At 45.3% G+C, this 19493-nt stretch overlaps 1 protein-coding gene across 2 annotated transcripts; it reads right to left on the bottom strand.

Annotated features, from left to right (window-relative positions):
• Positions 1–2570: 2570 nt before the first annotated feature.
• Positions 2571–18910, bottom strand: LOC130117748 (NF-kappa-B inhibitor delta). Of its 2 annotated transcripts, XM_056285944.1 has the most exons (12): positions 18790–18910; positions 11330–11466; positions 11183–11216; positions 10878–11077; positions 10231–10415; positions 9896–10001; positions 9584–9730; positions 8961–9009; positions 8069–8226; positions 7410–7526; positions 7111–7275; positions 2571–6988 (listed from the first exon to the last, which is right to left on the bottom strand). In XM_056285944.1, the coding sequence occupies exons 1-12, from the start codon at positions 18803–18805 to the stop codon at positions 6917–6919; spliced, it is 1386 nt and encodes a 461-aa protein (XP_056141919.1). In that variant the 5' UTR covers positions 18806–18910; the 3' UTR covers positions 2571–6916. The 2 variants fall into 2 exon arrangements, with proteins under 2 accessions (XP_056141919.1, XP_056141918.1); XM_056285943.1 differs by lacking the exon at positions 18790–18910 and having other exon boundaries at positions 11330–11842.
• Positions 18911–19493: the final 583 nt, after the last annotated feature.

Here is a 19493-nt window from a genome sequence, read left to right as displayed (position 1 = left end):
GGTAAAAACATACACCCCTCACGAACAAGACATGTTTGACAGATAGCCCCACAAGCGGAGTATGCCATCTGCCGCTGGGCCATATGGCGTCTGTGTGCCGCATGCGGAGTGACAAACGTGGCGTGACGGGAGAAGGGATCCCATCCGCATTGCCTGACAGCCGGCCACTACGGGAATTCCCACAGGCTGGATTGCTGCACTCACTCTCGCAGTACCTCGTTTGTGCCACTAGGGGGTTCTTTTCTTTTGTAGCAGATAAAGACGCAGTTCTGCCCATGCAGCCAGTGAGCCCCGTATCTCCATCCTGCACCTGCATCTCGCAAGATAAGCGTAGTACTTTGGAGAAACGAGGAGGCAGCATCTCTACACTGCAGCCATGACTACCACGGGAGGTAGGTACCTGGTGGGAATCACATGGACCAAAAAAAAGAAAAAGAAAAGAAGCAGGCAACAATATGCAACTTTTAAGTTTGACAAGTTGCTTAAAAGAGACTAACGCTACTGGACGCGTTAGTCTATTTGGACTAGATCAATGGGGGGGGGGTAAGAGATCTGTTACCATTAACAACGGTTTACTTCGTTAATTGATTTCTTATGAAGCGGTGTGTCATCCATTATCCATCCATTATCCAAGACGCTTATCCTAATTAGGGTCGCGGGATGCTGGAGCCTATCCCAGCAGTCACTGGGCGGCAGGCGAGGAGCCACCCTGGACAGGCCGCCAGGCCATCACAGGGCCCATTTCTCGTTTTATTTTTTCTCTATTTTTGACACACAATGAAAAAAAATTTTTTTTTGAGGTTTTTCAATAAACTCTTGTGAGTGGACGGGTGTGTCCCAGTGAAAATAAGCGGAGAAGAGGTTTCTTTCATGCTGACGGGTGTCTATTCCTAGAAGACGCAGGAGCAGAGTCAGGGGAGCCCGGAATCGCCAACTAAGCCAAAACCGAAAGTGGAGGTTCAGCAGCCGCATTAGCGCTGCGCGGGATGTGTGCCGTGCCCACCGCAGTGATGGGCTACCTGCCATCTCAGTGGACAAGCTACCCCAGGCGATCGTACCGGAAACGTTCCTCTACAAATCCCGAACGTTATTATACTCCACCTAAATGGTCACTAGAAAACACCACCTGTTTTTTTAGTTTTTCTGTTTTTTTTTGTTTTTTTTTTGGAGGATGCTGCGTTGACCATAAAGTAAATTCTCGCGCCCGGGGGAGAAACGCGTGAGCCTCTCGTTAGACCGGACGAGCAGCAGGTTTCGCCCAGTTAGATGAGGTTCGGTAAGACAAACGATGACGAGATAACTGTCACCCAATCCGATGAGGGGGGGCTAAGGACAGGATGCTGTGTTGCTGTAAAGCCCAAGGGGCTAATTTGTGATATTGGGGCTATACAAATAAAACTGACTTGACACGATCAGCGGAAGAGGCCCCTACCCGTGTTTTTGCACGTATTTTTCCATTTATGTACAACAAGTCGCGTAGTTTTTAGTTTTGTTTTTGTTGGTTTTTTTTAGGCGTCGGTTCTGACAGCATGCGGAGACCCGAGACCTGCCCGACGTATCGCTGAACAGTTTTGGCGCCTCTATTTGTCCAAGGCGCCACGTTACAGCGGCGCCATAAGACCACACGATGACTTGAGAAAATGGTCCGCGGAGGGAAAGAAAAAAGTTTTACAAACGAAATTCAAACGTCCATGATTTAGTGATAACCTGTGGCGGATTCATCACCCTGGACATGCGAAAATACACTCAGGTTTAATTTCTCAAGTCGAAAAAACAAACAGTTATGCTTTGGGGAGTGGTCGGGTAAAGCACATGTTTATAACGGGCTAACAGATGCAGCAACGCGGGTGTGGCCCTTTCAATTATGTTTTTTTTAACAAAACTTTATTCAAATCCGATTCAAAACATTACAAAGAGAAAACCGTCATATGCATACACACATACACACACATATAAACCAATTATAAACAATACAGAACAATACAGCATGGGACATAAAAAAAAATTAAATATCAAGAAATCAAATTTCAAAGTTTGGTCACAACGAACTTTTTTTTTTTTGCTAAGTGAAACATCCTTTTAATGAGGTTTAAAATCGGAGCCGGTCGGGAGTGGCGCAGATCTGTGCGCATGCGCCGTGCTTTCCTTTCCGTGACGCTTAACGAGTGGCTCTCTTTGCAGAGGGACTGTTGCCAGACCAGAGTGACTTTGATTACGGTAAGATGTTCCAATGGCATTCGTTTCATTGACGCATTTATTTCGTTTTTCCCTTCTGACTGGTTGTGCAAGATCTAATGGTTTATTTTTGATGAGTAAGTCCAATGTTAAACTGCCGTTTTGGGTCCCTAACAGATTATGAGACTCTGCGGACCATAGGGGTGATCCTTGCTATAATCATGTTCGTCTCTGGCATTTTAATAGCCCTAAGTAAGTTCACACCTTTTTTCCCCTCTTGCCTTTACCCCTTAGGGGAAATATATGCTCACATCTTTACCTTTGTAACCATTGTAATGTGTCATTCCTTAGGTAAAAAATTCACAAAATGTGTAAAATCCTCATCCAAGTAAGAGTTTGCACAAGGCTTGGTGGATGATGCACCTGTGCATGCTGTATGAATCTGACTTTTGAGGAGGAGACTCAGTCAAACAGGACAAGATTTTTCCAATATTTCAACTAATACTAAGATAAAATGCTCCCCAAATACCACAACCCTGCCTTTCCCTGGATGCTTCTTTACGAATGTACCCCTGTACCCCCTCCCCATATACAACCCCGAATCACTGCCAACATATTCCGGAGCTTAGTCGTAAGATAAAGTGACAGAAAAATGTTTAGCATACTGTTTGGTTACGCTCTGTATTGTCCTATATGGACCTGAGAAACACTTGATTGGGTCTGCATTAAAGCGCTGTGCTCCCTGAGTGTGTGTTGGCAGTGTGTGGGCACTGTCTCTTCCCCTTAGCTGATGGCATGCCGCTTGTATGGCGATTCAGAAACAACAAGCAGCTCTTTTAGCAGGACAAGCTGCAGGATCACTGCATTTGGTCTGCCGTTAGGCCTGTCAGTCACCTCAGAACTCTGTGGTTTCAACGCTTTGCCACCTTGGTCTCTAACCAACATAGTGTACACCTCCTTTGACGAAATGCAACCCACACTATATGGCTAAAGTTGTGGCCACAGTTTTTTAAAGTGTTTGCAAATAATCCACAATTGCAGCTGATGAATACCTGATGGATAAATTTTTACTTGTGCCTTTCATTCTTCTTCCTATGTGCAGCTCAACTTCATCTGGCACCCAGATTCCAAAGACAGAAGGTAGGCTCATACACACACACACCTCCCTGGGTCTCATATTACTGGATGGCACTGTAAAAGTGGAGGATTGAGTGTTTTATTTGTCTGTCTAACTCTTCTTGCTATCTTGCTGGGGGTTATTTTGCAGTACCTCCCCAGACTGTGTAGAGAACATCCAGTGTGTTTGACGGAGAGAGGGGAGGTCATCATGGGGACCATGCCGGCGAGTACACACACGCATCATCATCACCTTATAACCAGCATTCGTCAGCTGGAAGAAACCAACCGCAGGGATTTAAAACACATCCTAACCAGGATCCATTCGGTACTATGGGTTTATTCATCAGTGGACTGTTAAATGCCTTCATGACACTCGAGGCTGGTTTCTCAGTCAAGAATCAAACCTAGTCCCTCCACCCAACCACCCACCCACCAAAAAAAAAACTTCCAATGCAAGATTTTCTTTAGATTACATTTCATTCACTTGGGACTAGATTTTAACTGGCTGCGAAATCTTCCAATTATGTCGTTGGTGCCTCGCATCTAAATGTCCTTCACAACGGGCCAAGTGTGAATTGTATTCACTTTCTCATTTTTAATACCAAAAGCAAAAAAAAAAAAAAGACCTATGGCAAATGCTATGTGTATGTGTGTAAATCATGACATTAGGCACGGTACTTTCCATTAAGACCATTTAAAGGATTCTCTCTCTCCCTCACATTTCATCCTGACTTGGTAAATGTTGGACTGCATGACGCGCTCGATCCGACAGGGACGCACATCACTCGAGGCACTCCCATTAACGTTTACATCTAATGGCGAGATAATAAAATGTGCAGGTTTCAGTAAAGAATGCATGGATTATTATAACTAACTGTGTAATCCTTATCTGCTGTTAATTTGCTCTGGTTGTTACTTTAATGCCCCTTGTCAACTGCTCTGAAACGATTAAGCATGTGGGATTAGCCAGGAAGCTAGCAGATGCTCACACGGTCATGAACTCAGCGCTTTACTTCATCAACCGGGCAGCGTATATTTTTGATTGAAATATACAACACGTGTTCTTTTCTTCTGTTTTTAAGTTATTTCCATGTACGAGGTCTAAGTCAATGGCGTAGCCAAAAGAATCTTCTGGAGTCTTTTTGCACAACTTAACCAACGAGGCTTCTGCTGGAATAAAACAAAGGAAACAAAACTGTACGGCAAGCAATGTTTTAAGGTGGTTGCATCATAACCTTTTTTTGTGAACTTTCAGCAGTCATCCAGTAACAGTGATGGCACCTGGGAGAGGCCATTCACAACCCATTTGCCCGCCTCACGCCATAACCGTTTCAAAATTGAAGGTACTCCAACAATGGCGCGGAGGGGGAAACCGGGTGCGAAACGTTGATATTCTACGATCGGGTGGCTTACAAAAATCTAAAACTTGCTTTCTATTGGGACGATTTGGTTTACATCTAATCACCGTCTATAAATAAGCACCATTTCAAAGGGCACAGAGAAAGTCACAGCAGCGGATGGAACTTTTCGATCCATAGCTGTGACTCATGACTGAAATACCTGATTAGTCACACAATTTGTATCAGGGCTTACTTAAATCATTTCTCTGAAGGAAGAAGACGTAATTTGTTACACATCAGTGGTTTCATATACATAGATAAAAAACAAAGTTGTTGGTTTTACATAGTATGAAGTTTTCTTTTCCCCTAGTAAGGGGCCCATTGAGTAAGAGCCGGTTTCATTAGCTGTGATGTACAGGGGTCAGTAGGCACCCCTATGAAAAGAGCATGAGGCAAACAAAGAGAAAATAATTAAATTATATGCTACAGTTATCGGACTTCAGAGTTTTGCATTCTCAACCTAAGCACATATGGTGATGCAAATCACGGCCACCATTCAATAAACCAATATGATTACTTATCCTGGTGGAGGGTTATGACAGGGAATTCGGCGAGAGATTTCAAAGAAACCCCGTCGTAAAGGTCACGTGAACGATTTCATAGAAATCAAATTGAGACAAGAGGTGTGAGCCGTTGGGGAAACGCGACCACACCGCTTGACTTAACTTTAAATCGAAGTGTTTCATTCTGAAATGTTTTGCATCCATTTTGGAAAACAACAGATGCATATCGAGGATTATCGGTCAATATTTCAAGCGGACAGCCACGACTTTTTCTTTGTAACAAAGTTATTTTATCCATCTGGACCACGGAGTCAGGTTACATAATACTGCCTGGCATCTTTCCCATGGTGGGAGACAGTCTCTGTACACCGCTGCAGGAATCTTTTCGCCTGGGTCACATGTACACTGATACAGTGGCAGACACGTGGGATTCGGAAACAACTCCAGCAGGGAGACGGACTGAACCATCATGCCAGTGTGATGCTGAGCTGGTCGACAGACAATCAATACTGCTGTTCGACAGTGTTGTGGTACAGTTTGATGACGCTTGTGATACATTAGATTGCCTGCGTTAGCTTTAGTCCAAGGATCCGCCCACCCCCCGCTTTTTCTCCCCAATTGTATCCAGGCAATTACCCCACTCTTCCGAGCCTTCCAGTCGCTGCTCCACTCCCTCTGCCGATCCGGGGAGGGCTGCAGACTACCACATGCCTCCTCCAGTACATGTGGAGTCAGTTGCCAGCCGCTTCTTTTCACCTGACAGTGAGGAGTTTTGCCAGGGGGAAGTAGCGCGTGGGGAGGATCACACCCCCCCCAAGTTCCCCCTCCCCCCTCGAACAGGCACCCCAACTGACCAGAGGAGGTGCTAGTGCAGCGACCAGGACACATACCCACATCAGGCTTCCCACCCACAGACATGGCCAATTGTGTCTGTAGGGACGCCTGACCAAGCTGGAGGTAACACAGGGATTTGAACCGTGTTGGTAGGCAACAGAATAGACCGCTACGCTACCTGGACACCTGCTAGAATCCCGTTTTTGTTTTGTTTTTTTACAAAGGTGCAAACTGCTTACTGGTGAGCTGATGGCACACAAGTGACAGCGGCCGCCAAACTTTATGTGTAGCCTGAGAAAACCGGCTGCAGCAGGTCTGTTTCTCACGGCCTTCTACATCAAACTGTTGTACTGTGACATTGTCTGTATAACACAACTGCCACATCATCATCATCACTTTTCAAATGGATAAAATAACTTATTAATGGAGAAAAACCATGGATTGCAGCTTATCACACCTACCCTCAAAACCATGACTGTTTTGAGAGAAAAGGTGCACTAGTAGCCCAAAATGTGCTTCACTTTGGAGGCAGCAGCAGCCATGTGAGACGAATATCTCATTTAATTCGAAAGAAACACTTCAATTTTAGAAGCAAGAACGACTGCCATCCAACATGTTGGATAAGCACTTGGCTATAAATAATTTCAGCTTTAAAGGAACTAAAGCATACTTTGGCCAATTTGAACATAAATCATTATTTCCAGATATGGGTATGTCAAACAGGTTGTTTGAAAGAAAACGCTCCAGCCACATATAGGCCAGAGACTCCTTAACACCTCACAAGAAGATACCAAACAATTCCCTCCATGTCAAGCCAAAGGGGGCCGCATTGGGTCCCATTTTGCCAGACAGGGAGGGCTACATGGGGAATTTAACTAATCCCAGTCATTCTTTGTCCTGCAAGGACATCACACGTCGACGGGTAGAAGTACTGCGTCTCTTCAGGATGAGCTTGAGCTAGAGATGGAAAGATGATAAGGAGGAGGTTTTTCAACAGAGAAGCCGATAAGGACACTGTAACCTCAACCTAGACTTTGCTGACCTCACACAAACCACCGTCAGACTGATCAACAACTCACCTGCTCTCCTTGGGGGCCGCTCTGCAGCAGGTGAGCGGCCTGGTCATTTTCCAGGTTGCGGATGCTGGGGTCGGCTCCGTTGCTTAGCAGCAGCCGCAGAATCTCCTCCTGGTGGGGGTTCCCGTGAAGACCAGCTGCCATGTGTAAGGGCGTGTGTCCATGAGCCTACGGAGGAGTCGAAAACGAATGACAGCAATCGTCAGCATTTAGAAATAGAGGAACATCTGCAGATGTGCCGATTACATGCACAAACACAAAAATTCAGTTTTAACTTTTGTGCAGCGGTAGGTAAAACTCACTTTCATGTTGACAAAGTCCCTCATGTTTGACAGAGGGACATTCAGCAGATGTCGAACCAAATCGATGTTCCCCTCCTTGACAGCCAGGTGCAGGACTGTCTTGTTACTTTTGATTTCCTTGAAACAGAATTGCGTTCCATGTTAAAAAGAAACATGATGAAGCTATGAACTGAGTAAGAAACACAGGAGTCAAAAGGAAACAAGGAGACAGTAGCTGGGGAAAAATGCTTCAGGACTGCACCACATTTAGTTCTGACTGTGCGAGAACAGAGCCATTTTTTTCTATTCCAAACTGTTTTCATAAGACAAAGATTGCTTGTTTTCCATATGAACACACACACACACACACACACACACACACACACACACACACACACACACACACACACACACACAAAATGTGTCTTTTTTTTATGCATATTCTCTGAAATATCATGGCTTGATTCTCTTACAGAGAAATGTCCTTGGGCTTCAAAAATGCTGCTCTTCTACATATTGTCTACTATCTTCCTGATGATCCTGTTGTCTCTCTTCATACCATCATAGCTATCCATTATAAAAACGGCCAGTTATAATGGATGGCTCTACTTCCTCCACTATCCCAAAAAGCCGATCATGTCTCCTCCGGCATCTACGGCACTAGAGGGGCTGCACTGTACCTGGCTGAGCAGCGACGCTCCGTTATTAAGCAAAATCTGCAGGCAGAAGCGCGTCTTCCCCGCCTTTGCCTGAAGGCCGGCGTCTAAGAGCCGACTAGCTGAGAGACCCTTCACCACTTCACAGTGAGAAATGGCTGCACAGTGCAGAGGAGTCATGCCTGCGGGAAGGAAGGGGGACACACACCAAGGTATATGTAAACGAATACAGTTATGTGCACATTTTTACATCAAGGTTGAAGATGCAATCCTGAAGAGAGACATTTAAACCGATGTCTTCTATGATACTCTCAATCACTGATGTATTTAGGACAGCAGCTAGGCTAATCCATCCAAAATCCAAATCATGCAACAGTTTTGTAGTGGGTCATTTCATTGTTGTGGGTGATTTTCACAAAGAAAAAAAAATGATATGGCGCACAATTTTTTAAGATCTTATGTTTAGCGGCCGAATTCAGAGGAAGACGGCAGGTAGTGGTGAGTTTGAAAGAGCACAGTTGTCATGGCCAGCAAGCAGATATGGTGGAACAATTCATAGAAGAAGCTTCACCAACAGATACAACATCAACAGCTAAAATGCAGGTTCAACCATGTTTGTTTTTTACAACTGGGACAGTGCTCATGTTACAGCTCTGATGACTCTTAAATTGGATCTTTGAAACTCTGCAACATTAGTTGTCTGCACATTGAGAAGGTTCAAGCACCACTACAAACGCCATATGCATTAAGAGTCAGTAAATTAAAAGTAATGATCTTCAGGATTGTAACTTTAACTAAAGGAATAATGTGCAAATCATAATGTTATCATATGGCAACAGCAGAAATGATAACAGCTTTCTTTGTTCAGTTAATAAATTGTCCTCAGATTATTACCTAGAATAAACATAAATTCTACCTTCAAAATTGCGAGTTTCCAGGTTCACTGCATGACTGGATAGAATTACCTGCAAAAATAGGTTTACAGTTTGGGTCTGATCTCTGTTACCTTCTCCTCATAAACAATATGTGAAGGGTCTTTACTCATAGTCAATAACCCAGGTGAGGAAATCACAGAAAGTTGAATCAGTTCAGCTGGACACGTTTACTGGGAGAAACGTTTCATCAATCATCTAATGCCCCTTTTCCACTACATGGTACCAGCTCGACTCAACTCGCTTCTGTGTCATTTTCCACTACCGTAACCCCTCGGTGTAGGTTCTTGGTACCCGCTCCAGTTTTTTTGGAACCTCGACAAAGGTGGTACCAGAAAAGTGGTAACAGTTACCAAAATGCCGGTACTTTCCAGTAATGGAAAATGAAAAAAGGGCGAGTTGAGTTGAGCCGGTACCATGCTGTGGAAAAAGGGGCATAAGTAACCTCTTCAGTCTAGAGTGACTGAAGAGGTCACTTATGCCCCTTTTTATACAATACAGTGACGTAACAACCGAAAACAACATCAAGTGTCATATGCAAATCACCGTGACCAACTGTAAAGGGGTATATCACCTCAACACAAAGTCTGGACTAGAGCCACTTTACCTGTATGACCTCAGGGAAGCCGTACTCGGCAGCCAGGTGAAGGGCAGTCTGACCACTGAAGTCACAGGCGTTGACATCCGCGCCGAATAACATCAGGTCTTGGATGATATCCGGCTGGTTTGCTGTCACTGCCACCAGCAAAGCAGTCTGGCACACAAGCAAAGTAATGACAAAACATCACTTTAAAGACAAAACGCGTGCGTGCATGCATTGCGTGTAAATGCAAAGATTCATCTCTAAAGACGTCAGCTGTAATGAAGCACGACAGTGGTTCGAACACTGAGGAAGATGTACGTGTATTTGTGTCTGCACCTTGCCCTTGTGTTCTTTGGCATCGAGTTGTCCGCAATCCTTCAGCCTCTCTGCAGCAGCGAAGGCCCACTCCCTGAGCCCCTTGGCTGTATAGATATGCAGAATCCTGAAAACAAATGAGCACACAATAATCTGTTTTTTGAAGATGCCCGATTACAAACCTGAATGTGTCTAATGACGTTTACCTCACTGTGGCGGTAGAACTGACCACTTATGTCCAAATATGGCAGTGACAAGGCACCATTTGTGCTTATATTCGTTTTACTCGGTAATCACATGGGCATGTCATATTCACCCACACCCTTACATGCCCATACACAACAGCAAGCACTCACGTGTCTCCATCTTCATCCTGACTGGTGGTTTTATTATAGTCCATCCCTTGGAGGAACATTCTGGCCTCTTCCAGCTTGGCAGGATCCATTTGCAAACCAAAACTCAGCTGTGGGGTCAGAATGGATCCCAGAGCGGTCCCGGAGGCAGACAGACTGGGATCCGCTGCTGTCACTGGGCAGACCTGCTAGAAAGAATGCACGCGTGGATGCACTGTCAAATTACTGTTTCTTTTGCTTTGCAACCATGATGTCCATAAGCATTTCTGATAAAAGATACATCTGAGAGAGATATTGCTGAAATGTAAACAACCTGAGGGAGATTCACAGACTAGCAACTAACCCTACAACCCTAAAGGCTGCAGCTGTAGAGTTGATTCGACCGACCAAGGCAAACTCATAATCTTAAATCAACGGACAGGAACGGGTCAGGAACGACCAGTCAGGAACGGGTACAAATATCACAAAAAGTTTGTCTGTGCGCAATTAGCAGTTAGCTTTTTGTTTTTAGGTTTGTAGCAACTGATGGAATTTAGCCGATGACAAAAAGTTACTGGGGAAAAAAAGTCTAATTCATCTTCAGAATGAGAGTATACTTGTATAGCGGAGTGTCACAGCATGAACAAAGACAACAAAGACATATCTCTTACATAATTCTGAGACATTGAGGCGTTCCCGTATCCCTGCGTCTGCTGTTGTGTGCTATAGCCAGTAGCCATTGGTGGGCTGCAGGTTGGACCATAGCCAACACTTGTGGAGGTGGCGTAGAAGCTGAAAGGCTCTGCAGAATCTGCCATAGCCCCCCATTGCTGATAGCCCACTGCCATGTCTGAGTAACTGCTTGATGCACCTGAAAATTGACAACCATAACTAATTTTTACACCAGGTCATACTGTATTTTACCTCATTCTTACTGTAGGTTTGGCATTACTTGTATGAGAGCTATTTTTCCTACCGGTAGAGGTTGCTGGTTCTGCTGTAGACACCTGCTAGAACCAAAAAGAAAAAAGAAAAGAGGGTTACACATAGAACCAACAAGCTTATAAAATTTCCTGATCATGTATTGTGGTGACGCAAACTCGTCCTCTGCATTGTGTCTTACTGGGACAGCCGCGGCAGGGACAGGACTTGCACTTGCTGTGGAGCCCGAAGGGGACCCGGAGGAAGTCTCGCGCTTTCTCTTCTGCTCCAAGAGTTTCTTCACTGTGGAAAGAGTGTAACACGACTTCTCCTTTGGCGCTGAGGAAGAAGAAGAAAGCCCGTTAGAAAAACCCTCGCAATTTGTAGAGACAATTTTTGCAAAGCTCATAAAAGATTCATCCGAGTGGATGACGTTTGGCTTTTTGAACTATTTCAGATTCATGCAATTAACTGATATAAATTCTGCTCAAGAAATAGATATTCAAGCTGAAGTTGTGATATGAGCCTACATCACATTCTTATCACATTCTCAAAGTAAAATGACAATTTCCTGCATAATTACGACAGATTACACCTCATTGTACATGATGTCAAGTTTGCACTTTCCTTGGGAGACACATCAAATGTCTAAAATCGTGAGTGCACTTTCTCCTAATTTTTCATCATGAACGTAATTTCCACTAAACAAGTAAAGGAAAATGTGAAAATAGGAAAAAAAAATACTACAAAACAAGACATCTCTGAGGTTTCCAGTTCTGGTGATGTGACCAAACAGGTAATATTTCCTCAAAGGCTTCACCCCACACGTGAAAGATAGTCATATTTCCACCCGACATGTGGAACTAGTACGCAGAGATAAAGCTCTGAGCAATCTCCTCCATTAGGAACATAGATTTTGAGGCTGCATGAGGTGAACCAGACAGATTCATCAGAAACCCTTGGATGGGATTGCCACTACTTATTTTCTATGACATCTTAATGTCTGACTCCGTTACGCTGTCAGACTCAAAACCACATCTTCCTGCCTTTGGTGTGTGTGCAGCAGACATGTGACTGACACGTGCAATTGCCTTGTGCTTTCTGTCAATCTCACAAAGGCAACACAGCAAAAAAAAAAAAAAAAAAAACCTGCCCACCTAAAACAGACTAACTTCTCTGCCATGTCTGAGAGAGGACAGTCATGTAGCATACTGACTAGTTAGCATGACATTTAAGTGTTGTTACTCACAGCACGTTGGCTTCTTTTCCCAAAATGAGGGGATTTTGTGGCACTTCTTTACTCATTCACTTGTGTTGATGAAGAGATGTGGGCATGCTTGGTGTACAATGAGTAACGACAATAACATTTAGCTGAAGAGTTAACTCGTCAGGAGGAAGGATAGCCAACACAGTTCTCTTATCTTTCAGTTTCCTCTCCACAAGGAAAGTTCAATATCTCTTGAACTCTTTCAACCATGTATTTCCACCATCACCAGAGGACAGAATAGGGGAACTATTCTGTCCTCTGTGTTTGTTCTGCAGTTCTGGAAACTAACAGTGACTAACAATTTTTGTCTATCTAAAAAACAAAACAAAAACAAAAAAAGTTTTTGATTCACTTATTCATTTCTGGTCCCTCCCTGATCAATAAATTGGGGGGGTGGGGGTTGAAACGGCATAGGAGACACAATTAAAATGATTTAAATTACTGGACTCTTTTGGACTGAGGATTCAATGACGACTGTACAGCCATAGCGAACTTAATGTTCTCGTGGCCCGGCTGTCCCAAACGTGTTTTCTCTATCAAATAGTTATAACGCGTTGTTGAGCTGGGGTGCGTAATCTTCTTCTTTCGTATGGAGGATAAGCAAAGCCTGGCTCGGTTTTCTCTTTAGCGTTTAACGTTAGGCATATTTATATAGGCAAATACAGCAGGTCTTGGCTCTCTGCTACCGACTCTTACAACAAGCTTACAGCACACTATCGCACACAGAGAACGTGGCGATGTCACATCTGGATGTACTGTAAAGCCTTAGACAGAACAATAATATGGCTGGTACCGTAATACAGTAAGTAAGGGCGCCATCAAATAACAACGCTTAACACTCGCTCTTAGCTCACTGGGTTACCTGGGGGGGGGGGGCTTCTTCTTTACCTTGACAATGAGAACACACTCTTTGCGCTTCTAAGTGCCAAACATGTCTTTAGCAAACCTCTTTAGCTTTAGCTTGGTGGCTGGCTTTGTCATTACATCAGCAATCATTTGCTCAGTAGGACAGTATTCCAAGATTACCTTTCCTTTATTTACAGTTTCCCTTATGAAGTGGTACTTAATATCAATGTGCTTGCACCTCTGCCTGTTTATTGGGTTTCTGGCTAGGGCTATAGTACCTTGGTTGTCTTCATACACCTTTGTTTGTGCATATTGGTATTTGTCTATACCTCTGAGTAGCTGTTCTAGGTAGATACATTCCTGTATGGCTGATGCTAATGACATGTACTCTGCTTCGCAAGTAGATAGGGCTACTGTTGGTTGTTTTCTTGTCTTCCATGAGATCAAAGAGCTTCCTTCTGACACAATAGCCTGATGTACTACGTCTGTCTGTTAGATCTGATGCCCAGTCAGCATCACTGTACACTCTCAGACCCAGTCTCTCTGTGTCATTTCTCTTGAACCATAACTCCTGTTCTGCTGTACCCTTGAGGTTATCTGAACACGTGTTTTAGTGTTCCAGTGTTCTCCTGTTGGTTCAGCAAAGTGCTGAGATAGTTTACTGACCACGAAACTTGCACCTGGTCGAGTGCATGTGGACAAGTAAATTAAACTTCCCACTGCCTCTCTGTACTTTCTTGGCTCTTTCATTTTTTCATCATTTTCTGAGTACTCAAGTTTTGGCTCACATGGAGTCTCTATAGACCTGCAATCTTGCATTTCAAATCTCTCCTGTATTTTGCTCACATATCTCTTCTGTGACATTTTAACTTGACCTATGCATGCAAATAGGCTGTCTTAATGTCCATCTGGTGTAAGACTAGGTTCTCCTGCGCTGCCTTCTGCATGACCACGCTTACACTTGTCATAACAGCTGTGGGTGAAATGTCTCCTCGTAGTCAGTTCCTGGCTTCTGACCGTAGCCTTTTGCTACGAATCTCGCCTTGTATTTACCTGATCCATCAATGTCACACTTGAGTGTGTAGACCCATCTACCCTCCACTGCCTGTTTACTTGGTGGCAACTGGGTGAGGCTGAAGGTCTCGTTCTCCTCCAGTGATCGCATCTCTTTTGCAGAGGTGTAAAAACCAGGTCCAGAAAGTAAATGTCCAAACCGTGTATTTGCTCCAACCATGTTACTAAACCAGCTGATTTCATTAGCTAGTTTTCCCTACCTAGCTGAGGAGTGGTATCGACTTGAATCTGCTGGTGTAGTGCATGAGTGGAGCAAATACATGGTTTGGACTTTCTGGACCTCGTTTTTACACCTCTGAACTTTTGTACATCTTCGTAGTTACAATGACCCAAAATTTCATGCCAAGTTTGCATGTCGTGACACCCTTTACATTGGTCAACACTCTCCTCAACAGTTGGCAAGTAATACAAATTTCCACTCGTGGATGTCAAACCTGCTACCATCCTTGGTAACCATGCGGCTGTCCCCTTTCTTGAAATGTGATTGTTGCCCCTCCGTTTGTTGCTCTTGCCACCGAAAAAATGTCCTGTTTGTATGAAGGCATGTACAGTGTATCCCGTAGCTGTGCTCTGTGCTGTCGCCCGGCGCTGTCTAGTAGACAGACATATCATCACCGTTCCTCTTCGTTGTACTATTCCACTGCACTTGGTCCCATCAGCTAACTTCACTGAATGGGTGTCAGGCTGGAATGAGTTGTCGAAGCTTTTAAACTTTCCAATGTCGTTGACGATGTGGGATGTTGCTCCTGCATCCACCATGATGCTTTTCATCTTCACAGTTGTCTGGTGGTCTCTCGTTCTTTGTGTGCTTGGCCTTGAACAGATGGTCTTGGTCGCTATTTTGTTCCTCCGCGACTTTTCTGACACCATCTTGTTCCCCCTTTTTCTTGCACAGGATTCTTGGTGTGTATTATTTTTGCAGTAACTGCACCACACGTTTCGAAAACATTTTCCTGCCTTGTGCCCTTTTATCCCACACTTGTAACACGTCATGTTGGCATCTTCATCTTTTCTGTTGCTAGCGTGCACCTTGGTGGGGCCTCGGCCTTGCCCTGCACGTCTTCATCACATTATCCGTAGATCTTGCCGTGTTCATTTTCTCCGCCTCTTCATAGACCCGTAGTCTTCATTTAAAGTCTGCGAACGTAAAGTTGTCTTCGTTTTGCGTTATGTGGGCGGCTAGCGGCTTAAAGGAGTCTGGTAGCCCGCCTAGTATCATGGCTACGGTCATTCCATCACTCATGGTCTCGCCTGCATCTCTCAGAGCCGTAATGAGGTTCTCCGCCCTTATTATGTAGTCGGTACCACTCTCGTTATCTGCCATGCGTAGCTTGGCCAACGATGTGTATAAATGTATTATCCGCGGCTTGCTTTTTCCGGAATAATGTTCTTTCAGTATTCTCAGAGCCTTCCTGCCATCATCAGCGGCTTCATGTCTTATCAGCGAGAGGCTGTTATCATCTGTCAGTCTTATTAGCGCAGCATAGCAATCAGCATTCTTCCTCCTCTCTCCAGCTAACTGGTCTTAGCTAGCGCCGCCGGTGGGCTCACGTAAAATAGTCTCTTAGCTTCAGAGTATGTAAACAGTCTAGGAGTCTTGTTTCCCAAAGGTCATACTTATCTTCGGATCCGTCGAACAAAAGCTGCGTTGCCAGGACTCCCGTTGCTCTGCTTGCCATTTTGCTAACGCGCTAACTTTACCGTGGCCTACCAGCTTGCTATGCTTTTTTTCCTTTGCTAAGCTAGCTTGTTAGCGTCATTGGCTAACGCATAATACGTCGCGTAAAACGTCTTCCGAGAATATAAACACAGATTAAGAAACTCTGTGATATAAACGCTCACTTATCTCCAAGCTGGCCCACATAGCCTGTGGAAGTTCCGCGTAATACATCGCGTTAAACTTCTTCCGGAACGCTAGCTTGTGTCCAACTCTGCCCGGGCCCGTAACCTGTTGAGCTGGGGCGCGCAATGAGGATAAGCAAAGCCTGACTCGGTTTTCTCTTTAGCCTTTAACGTTAGGCATATTTGTATAGGCAGATACAGCAGGTCTTGGCTCTCTGCTACCGACTCTTACACAGGGTGACCAGATTTTCAGAATCCCGAACCGGGACCCTACAAAGTGTACCGCACGTTCGTGCGCGCGCGCGCGCACGCACGCACGCACATGCACGCGCTCACAAGCTTGTCTGTCTCGCCGGACATGATACATTGAAGGGTTTGTATCCCCCCTCGCCAAAATAAAAAAACACAGGCTAGAGTAGCCGAGTTTTTTTGTTTTTTTTTTAACTTCACACACTTTAGCCCTAAAACACATTGAATAAGTGTTGGCTATAATATAGCTTGCTATTCTTTTTCGCAATGATCAAATGTCCAAATGTCGCCAGCGCACCCAGCGAGCGCACCTTTCAACACCATGGACAGCGCCTCAGCAGACGACGAAATCTATGTTGTCACCCAAAATCCACCAAAACATAGTTTATTTGAGGACTATATAGTAGCACTAGTAAACGCAAAATACAAGGATTGCACTGGTGTAATATAACATATTTATTGAGTTGTCAGTACAACAAAACATATAAGGTCGTCTTTGTCAGTGTTCCACAACCCCACACTGCCGGCTAAACGGCCGTGAAAACCGGGTCATTTGGGGGATGGATGTTGAAAACCGGGACATTTGACTATTTTACAGATATCTGTCAGGACTTGGCACACCCAACTCGAAACCGGGACAATCCCGGACAAACCGGGACGTCTGGTCGCCCTATCTCACAAGTTTACAACACAACTATTGCGCACAGAGAAGGCGGCGACGTCGCATCTGGATGTACCGTAAAGCCTTAGACAGAACAATAATACGGCTGGTACCGTAATACAGGGAGTAAGGGCGCCATCAAATAACAACACTTAACAGGCGTCTTCTCACAGCACATGACGAAAAGTCAATTTCTCAGTCTTGTTCGCTGTATGAGAGTGAGAGCATGCCTACTAAGGCCACGGTAAACCACGCAAACGTCATTATTCAAAAAAGGAACCAAAAAAAAAAACAGTAAACAGCACGCCTGCAGCCGAAATGTCCTCATGCAAATGCGAGCAGCGATGCGTTAGGAGAGGGAAGAATGAACCTGCCACTCACAGCTCTCACGCGCACTGCACTCAGCAGCGCGTGTAAGTTCCCTTTCTTTTTTACGCAACACCGGCAGAGGGTGAGAAGAGCGTCCCCGAACGGGAACGCCTTTGCGTCACACATGACGTAATCCACGGTAAAGGTCACTTGACAATTCCCTAATGTCATCGGTACCTTCGAAGTTCACACGGTGCCAACAGACGAATCGGAGCCGAATTCGGGGTGGCATCGTTCGGAACACACCCTGTGATGTCTTCGTTCCCGTCCGCTCAACGTTTAAGCTAGACGGAAGCTGTCGCCGCGCGGCGACACGGCGGGTAGCCTCGCGCCGAGCCTCGCGCAGAGCACGGTTGTCCCTGGAATTACGTGACAGAAACGGGAACGGCGCGGCGCGCGGTGGCGTTTCAAATTACTGCGAAAGGGCAACGCAACAACAACTCCACCCCTTCGCTTTTACTTGATCTATTAGGTGACATTCAAACCGGCGTTGTGGAAACCCCTGGACACTGAGTCATGTGCGTGGGAGATGGGGATTCCGGAGACCCGCTGGCTCAAAATTGCCGATTAAAAGAAAGCGGAAAAAAAGTAAAAGAAAAAAAAGAAGAAGAAGATGATGACAGAGCCAAAGACAACTTCCTCAACACGCAGGGGCGCGAGGTAACTTTCTATTCCGCGCGACGGGACCCGCGCAGACAACAATCTCGGACTCGGCCCGTGCCAAGACTCGATACCGGCGGAACGCCGTCGCGAGTGTGGCCACCGGCTGTCACGAACACGCCGCTCTGCGTTTGAAATCTGACGTCACTCACTCCCCTCGTCACACGCTGCGCTAAGGGGAACCGAAAGACACCGGGGTCAGGGTGGGGGCGCATTAGGGTTTCCCCGTGTGAAATGTAGACGAATTAAGCCCGGAGTTCACAGAAATTACCAAATCTCGCCCATCGAGAGGCAAATACATTTAAGAATAAAACGTAAGGTGCTCAGCGAATCGCTCGTTGAACGCTGGGGCTATTTTCTGAGCGAGAGATACTACACAGTTTCGTTCCAACTTCGGGGTCGCTACTCTCAGTCGAGATTCAAGTGCGCCGCTGCTGTCTAGGGGGAGTTGAGATGAGATGAGAACGCTACTATTTTACCGCGCCGCCCCCCGCCTCGGTGATATTGAGCACGGGGAGAAAGCTCCGCTGGCCTTGCGATAAACTGCCCTGTGCGGCAGCCTCGTTAATTTGATACCCGGCTTAACGTGACAATCACCCACAACAATAAGACATACTAGACCATCTTTCGGAGTATTAGTATGCAATAAGAGGTCCTACCTCTCCAAATAAAAAAAACAAAAAACGATACTCACATTTCTCCCAGTGCATGTTAGAATCTGTTTTGCTGGGGAACTATATCTTCTCAAGTCCGTCTGTCCACCACTGTGTTCGGTGCAGGAAGGCTTGCTGGAGCTGTTGCACTGTGAAGCGCGGCTGTTATAACTCTCCTGCCTGGCTGTGACCGTATACATAAGCACGTTGTTCCTGTCACCGTCTTCAAACCCGTAACCACGCCCCCTCCCACGTCTACGTGGGGAGGGGGCATGTCGCCACAACAAATCGTAGCTGTTTTATTAACCTTTTACTACCCTGCAGAAATTATATCAACGGAACAGAACGGGGTAGGATAGAATTAGAGGCTATCGCGCGTTGATAAAGTGTTTTCTGTCGAGTCAGTTTTATTTTGTATAGCTCAATATCACCAATTACAAATTTGCCTCAATGGGCTTTACGGCAACACAACGTCCCGTCCTTGGACCCTCTCATCGGATTAGGAACAGCGCCCTTAAAAAACAAAATCAGGGAGCGCAACAGAAGAGGGATCTCTCTCCCAAGACGGACAACGTGCAATGGATGTTGTGTTTGCACAATTTACACAATACAACACTGAAAGAGAATAACGGAATTATAATGGAATTATAAAATATATGAAGAATACGATGAGGAGGATGCCAAGCAGTGTCCAGATGCTACCGGAACAGCCCAGGATCTGAGCCACGCGGACCACCATCACCAT

Source organism: Lampris incognitus, chromosome 9 (genome assembly GCF_029633865.1).
Source record: "Lampris incognitus isolate fLamInc1 chromosome 9, fLamInc1.hap2, whole genome shotgun sequence".
In the NCBI taxonomy this organism is placed as follows: domain Eukaryota; kingdom Metazoa; phylum Chordata; class Actinopteri; order Lampriformes; family Lampridae; genus Lampris; species Lampris incognitus.
Note: the sequence above shows the minus strand (reverse complement) of the source record. Positions and strands in the feature narration are given on the sequence as shown.